The 7,396-nt window shown below is 32.6% G+C and overlaps 1 protein-coding gene across 4 annotated transcripts in view; it reads left to right on the forward strand.

Annotated features, from left to right (window-relative positions):
* Window positions 1-6,642, forward strand: part of FAM135A (family with sequence similarity 135 member A) — a 49,287-nt gene extending 42,645 nt beyond the window's left edge. For all 4 annotated transcript variants that reach the window (XM_081944115.1, XM_081944113.1, XM_081944116.1 and 1 more), the window contains exons 19-22: window positions 331-482; window positions 1,611-1,721; window positions 2,666-2,779; window positions 4,502-6,642. In XM_081944115.1, coding sequence (XP_081800241.1) covers window positions 331-482; window positions 1,611-1,721; window positions 2,666-2,779; window positions 4,502-4,707 — 583 coding nt within the window. In that variant the 3' untranslated portion in view covers window positions 4,708-6,642. The remainder of the gene's footprint in view (window positions 1-330; window positions 483-1,610; window positions 1,722-2,665; window positions 2,780-4,501) is intronic.
* Window positions 6,643-7,396: the final 754 nt, after the last annotated feature.

Below are 7,396 nucleotides of genomic sequence, written 5' to 3' on the forward strand. Positions count from 1 at the left end.
CACATTTGCAGTATTGCAAAACAAAATTAAGAGCTAGTTTGGTACAATGGTTAAGGCACCAGGCTAGAAACAGGGAGATTGTGAGTTGTAGTCCCACCTTAGGCACAAAGGCAGCTGGGTGACCTTGGGTCAGCCATTTTCTCTCAGCCCTAGAAAGGAGACAGTGGCAAACAATTATTGAAAAACCTTGCCAAGAAGACAGTTGCTTCCAAGATTTGGACACAGTAAAATGGAAGAAAAACAAACAGTTAAAGTTCAAGTTTTAAGTTGATAATGTATTAAAAAATATTTTTCCAAATCTTACACTCTTTTTTATCTTTTTTTATTCAGTTTTATTGGACATTCACTGGGTAATTTAATAATCCGTTCAGTACTCACAAGACCTAGGTTTAGGTATTACCTCAATAAACTTTATACCTTCCTCTCTCTGTCTGGACCACATCTTGGTACGCTCTACAACAGCAGTGCTCTTGTTAATACAGGTAAAAAAAACCTAGATTTGATGTCCACTTTAAAGTCTCAGAACTATTAAAAAGGGTGGCTTATTTTAATCTTTTTAAACAGTGTAATGATGTTCTTTAAACTCAAAGTTTGAGCAAGTATTTCTAGTCTCCATTAAAATGCACAGGATGCTTTACTATTTAAATAATCAGAGCCGTGTAATGAAGTAGGAAGAAGGAACCAGATATGTTAAAGCACAAGTGCTGTAATTCTCCGCTATTAAGGTCATTGGTTAGGAGTAACATGAATCATTGTTCAAATATCTGGAATCTAATATAGAGATTACCTACCTCTATATTAAATAATCTACAATAATACCGAGTAAAATTAAGTACTCTAAATTAAGGGAGCTAAAACATTTCATTTCAATATTCATGTTTCTGCATCATCTTTGTATGCTAGGTAGGATTTTTATGTTTATATTGTCAGTTTTTAAAATACGTAAGGGAAAAGGCCAATAAAATCAATACAGGTGTATATAAACAGATACAACATAAAGAAAAATGCTAACATTTCTGTGGAGTAAGATTAGTTGGTTAGAAGAAGAAGAAAAGGAACAAAGAATAATTACTTATCGCAAAGGGATCACCAGGATCACATTGCCTTTCCTGAAAGTCACTTTGATTAGTATGTGAAGTAGAGCTTCATTGATTCCCCAAATTTCAGAACAGTTTATATGGGATGAACTGTTTCCTGAGATACTCAGAACCATTGAACACCAACACTTTCTAGGAAGTGTTCAGAATAATTGCCATTCTGTTTTGTCAAAGATGATTTGTTTTTAAGGCTACAGAGTACATCATTTAATCAATTGGCTGAAGAACACAAGACTGATGTACTAAAGAACATTAAAATTGTGTTTAGCATATATACGTTACGTGTGTGTGTGCACACATATACATTCACATTTTATATTCATTCAGTAAGCATTTTGTCTTGACATATATTCATTTGATATGTGTGCTTATAATTTTAATTCTTATATATTAGATAAGCAAATAGAGTAGAACCCCCTTAGTATGTATAGAATGAACACTAATTAGAAAATTATTCAAAGATTTGTATAATTGTGCTCTGTGTATTCACATGTAATATATGCAAAAATATAGGCCTCTGGTTTATGCAGAAGTGGAAGAAGTCAGGATCTTTGTTACAGTTGACCTGTCGAGATCATTCAGACCCCCGGCAAACCTTCTTATACAAACTTAGTAGAAAAGCAGGTAAGTTATATCAACTTCATTGAAAGCATTAACTTTTAATGAAACTTGTTTTCATTTATACATTAGTATATTTTGGAGAAACTGGGGTAGCAAGTGAATATGATACCACTGATCTCAGACATTCAGATTTAAATAGTTTCCCTACAAAATGTCAGAGGTTTTCTGTTAATAATATACTATGTGATGCTGGTTTTTTTTAAAAAAAGCATAATTATGGTATTGATACAAGGACTTACTAGTTTATTTTGAAAATCAAAACCATGTAGCTCAGTTTCACAAACACAGTGGAATATTATTTCTTGCCAAATATTTCCACTGTTAAAATATTAAATGAAAAAGCATGGATGAAACCATAAGATTAAGCCTTGCTACTGTTCTGTAAAATGGTAATAAAATAAATGCTTTTAAGATTAACCAGGCGAGGATTATAGTTTTGACTGCAATCTCAAATTTCACAGAAACTATAAATGAGTCCATTGCTTTAGCAGTACACCCAAAAGTTAAATGAATTCCACTACAACTATCAGTGGAAAGTTAAGAAACTTATTTTACCATTTCACTATAAATTAATTAGTCATAAAATCTATTTTACCATATTTAGTCTTTTTTTTTACAAATATTATGATCATATTTGCATATAGTTATATTTCTGGATCTCTACTTAGCTATATGAATGCAGAATTCTTTAAAGAGCTTTTCTCACAGTTAAAGTTTAACCTTGGTATTGATGAGTGCCAGAAAAGTATAATTTTCCTTTTTTTCCTCTCCTATGTGTGCTTTAGTTTAGTCGTAGAAAGGGAGTAATAGTATCCTAGCATTTGTTACATCCCTAATATCTATTAATCCAAGAGGTTTTGTTGGGGTAGGGCTGAATTTCTCCAAGCTTATAACTGTTGATATGTTTGTGTGTGTTCTTAATATTTATAATTGTTGTCTTTTCACAGGTCTTCAATATTTCAAAAATATAATATTAGTAGGGTCCCTGCAAGATCGTTACGTCCCTTATCATTCTGCCCGTATTGAGATGTGCAAAACAGCTCTGAAGGATAAACAAACAGGTATTAGCTAAAACATAGATATTTGTGAAAATATTCAGGAGAATATGTACTTGAAACTTGAGTAATGTTATTCTAGGGCAACAAGTCTTACTTTTTTTCTTATGAGGGAGAGATCAATTTTAATGAAATGTATGAAGTAGAAATGCACATAGACAGTGTCTGGATTATATACGATGAAAACTCCTATAAAACCTACACGTTAGATGGCACCCTGTTGGCATGTGTACATTTTATTTATATATATTCTTTATATGGTGGCAATTTTGCAATAGCAATTATGACCAGCTAAACACAAATTAAAAAAGCAAATACAATAATTGCATACTTGCTTCTGTAGCATTTTTTTTTTTTTTTGCTAAGTCAGGCCTTGTACATCTGGGGGCTGCCTGTATTTAAAAAGCCAGTGCTTTCAGAGTTCATTTAATGAAAAACAATGTGAACGGCCCCTCAAAAAACCTTTTTAAAAATCTAGCTGATTTTTTAAAAAGAAAAGTTGGTTTGGTCAACAAAATATTTTTGTTTTTATCATTATTTTCTCAAATATCATTAATACTGTTTTTTAAATGCTCTCATATTTGTTTGCATGGACATTGTAGTTAGGACTAAAAACTAACAGATAAGCAATCTATCATCTTGGTCCATTAAAAACAGTAAATTTCAAAATAATTTTGTCGCAATATTTTGTAAATTTGCCATTAATGAACCCAAAATTATAAAATAGCTGTCAATGTTAATCTTATTTGGAGCAGCCATCATATTTCTTTGCCTTGGAAGTTATTTTATGCTTAAAATAATAGTTATTTTAAAAGCATCAGTGGTCTTTCTTTATGTATACATGTATAAATCTGCCTTCTCTACAACACTTCTTAGGTGCTTGCTCAACTCCTGAAGCCCTGCTTGCTGTCCTTTGACTGAAATGGAGCAAGTATTTGGCAGCTTTTGAGATTTTTACTATGGCACCTTATAGGGTTTCCTTTTTAGGGACACTCTTAACTTCTCTGCCAGTACAAACAGGGCTTTTAAAGCTAAAGGAAGTACCGTATTTTTCGGAGTATAACACGCAGCTTTTTCCCTCAAAAAAGTGGCTGAAAATCTGAGTGCATCTTATGCACTGAATACAGCATTTTTTGCCTCCTGAAGCCCCACCCCTTCATCAAAATGGCCGTGCAGAGCCTGTATAAGGCTTTCAGAGAGTTCCTGGAGGCTGGGGAGGGCAGAAATGAGTGAAAAACAGGCCCCTTTTTGCTCAATTTTGCCCCCCCCCCCCACAGCCACCAGGAGTACTCTATAAGCTTCCTAAAGGCTATGCATGCAACTTTTTTGACAAAAAACGGGGCATTTTTTTTCTCATTTTGGGGGGAGGGGAGCACCCCCCAAGGAGTACTCTGCAAGCCCCCTAAAAGCTATTCATGCCTTTTTTTGAAAAACAAAAATGGGCCCGTTTTCTCAAAAAACAGGCCTTTTTTGGGAGGTTTGCAGAGTGCAAAAACCTTTTTTAAAAAATATTTCCTCTTCAAAACCTTGGTGCGTCTTATACTCCGAAAAATACGATAGTTCATATAGTTGTTGGCTAATTATAGTCTGAGACTTTTTTGCTTGGAGTATTACAAATGGATTTCAACTTGTAACACTTTAAACATGGTATTTGCTCTACTAATTGCATGGTAGAAAGGAAATAGACAGTGCTTACTTAAGTAAGTAATGCGGGTTCTTCTTTTACAGGACCAATATATGCTGAAATGATCCAGAATATGCTTCTGCCTGTTCTTCAAAGCAAGGACTGCAATTTAATTCGATACAATGTGCATTGTGCACTGCCAAACACAGCTGATTCTCTGATAGGAAGAGCTGCACACATTGCTGTTTTGGATTCAGACATATTTTTGGAAAAGTTTTTTCTAGTTGCTGCCCTAAAATATTTCCAGTAGGAATAAAAACATTGTAACAGACTTGGTTATTACCTCATTAACAGATAAATAATGTGTGATATTAAACTGTAGTTACTGCGGTATTTTAAAAGATATTTATACTTTTGTATATGGAAGATAATTTATATCATCCATGTGAAGAGCTTTTTTAACATCAACTTTACTTTCTAGGTATGTGGCTGTGCAATATTTTTTAATATTTTTTTTCTATTTTTCTTATTTTGGGTACCTAATTATTTCAGAACAGATTTAAGCACAGTTATGTGCAATTGATGGATTTAGACTGCAAATGTTATATGACTACATTTTTATGTGTCTTTAGATGCCAAAAACTCTAAATTTCAATGTCTAAGAAGGTATTAATTTGATAGATCTCTTTAGAACTCTAAAAAGCTGAACTGGAAAACAAACTGCTGGCTGCTAAAATAACTATAAGTATATAGGTTTGTTCAAGACCACTCTTTTGAGTCACCTGTTGGTTACGTCACTACATTCAAGCTGAACTACTTTCTAGAGAAGCATTATTGAATATACTCTGCCTGTGGAAACTACATTTTTCTACTGATCTCAATAGGACATTAGTTTACATTTTCACCTTTATTACTGGAACATTAGTTTTCATAAGCAAGCAATTAAGGATTTTTGAATGTTGAAATGTGAGCTGCCTTCAAGTGGAGTTTTGCAAAATTTAATAAAATTGCTCTTTATATTGGTTCAGTTCTTCAGTGAACCTTTTACATGGGACTTCCTTGTATGTACATTTTTAAAAAAGTAAATATAAATTTCTGCAACACTTTTATGAATGTAAATTTTTGAATATTAAAATTTATTGACAAATTATTGTAAATAGAAATCAGTTGCATCTTGAAATGGAAAAAAGTGCTAATTTTTTGTGATAACTAGTTTTTTTTTAAACTATCCAAGAATGCTAAAAGTCTTACTGAGGTTGAAAAATAGTGAGTTCAATATTCATCCCTTTTCACCTTTTTTCAGGCAGAATGCTTTTAAAAGGGAAAAAATCTTGTCATTATGCAATTGTAACGAACAGTTTTTCAGAGAATACAGTTTTGTAGTATATCTAATGCATGTTTATTTTCTAACATTGTGTTATTGCATCTTGTGTTAATAAACTAAAAAAAATGTATTAGAGAAAGCAAGATTTTGCTTTTTCCACATCCTGTGGATAATATATAACCTCACATAGAGCTTGATAACAGATTGAATATCACTTAATTTGACAGGCTTTCACTGCAAACTGTCCATATGTGCTACTGGTTTAAAATCTTGCATTTTCTAATTTGAATAGTGTTTAAGAGTAATTTAATTATGTGGATGTGCAATGGTTTGCAATCGTGTTTTATTGAATTTTACCGAGCAAGGCTTAGAAATAATTACTGCTACTGGGCCATTTCACCGATTGTACTAATAGCCCAATCTGGTTATTTCTCAGAAGAAAATCCCTATGAGTTTTAAAGGAATCAGTTTTTGAGTACCAATACAACAATTTTATGAGTGACAATATTTACTAACAAACATAGATTCACAGAAATACCTAGTTTTTATGCAATATATAAATAATTCTAAGATTGCAATATTTTTACTGCTTGTAAAACACCAATTCTCATTTTGAAAACATACTAAAAAAAGACTAATCAGGCTTTGGCCTAGTTAATATATAAGAATGGAAAAGTAATTTAGAAGCAGTGGAAAGGTCTTAATAGTGTATGTTAATGAATTGTTGATTTTTTTTCCTGTTTGCATTCTTGAAACTAAAAGCAAAGAGAAAGAAGGTGAATCAATGATTGACTCATATTCATTTTTTTCCATTTTATTGTTAACTTTAAATTGATAGATTGGTTAATAGTGAGTGTACAGCTGTAATTGAAAATTTTATTTGTCATGTTTCAAAAGATTAACAATCTGTCAATGTTTTAATATGCCTGCAGCTATTATTGTTTATGACTTGCGACAGAAAAACAAATTTAATTTAATTGAAACAATATAGCATGCCGCTTACAAACTATTATATAAACATGAATACTCTCTGCACTTAACTTTCTAATTAAGTAAGGTAGTTCAAAACTTCCCATTTTCCCTGTAGCTCAGTAAATCTGAAATTTGACTTAAGTATTTGCCTAACCACGGCTATAAGAAATTGTCCAACATTTTTTCAGACTGTGAAATAGCTTGAATTAGTGTTATTATTGGTTTTTATTAATTCTAGAAATACATCAGTTTCAGAAATGCCAGCTGGTTTGGAAAGAAATGATAAAGCTTGTAATGTAATTTATGCTATGTGCCTGGTGGATCATGATTAACAGCATCCATAGCAAAGTGGATTAATCCCAAATCACAGCATAAATATAGGTAGTAGTCAATTTACAACACACTTGGAATCAGAATTTCCATTGCTAAACAAAACAGTTGTTAAATTGAGTCGCATCTGATTTTACAACCTTTTTCGTCGTGGTTAAGTGAATCATTGCAGTTAAGTGAATCATGTGGTGGTTAAGCAAATCCAGCTCCCAATTGACTTTGCTGTCAGGAGATAGCTAGGAAGGTGGCAAATGGCAATTATGTGACCCCAGGATGCTGCAATCATTGTAAATACATGCCAGTTGCCAAGTGCCCAAATTTTGATCACATGACCGTGGAAATGCGGCAGTGGTTGTAAGTATAAGGACTGGTT

The sequence above is a fragment of the Natrix helvetica genome (assembly GCF_964273705.1).
Source record: "Natrix helvetica genome assembly, chromosome: 2".
Lineage (NCBI taxonomy): Eukaryota > Metazoa > Chordata > Lepidosauria > Squamata > Natricidae > Natrix > Natrix helvetica.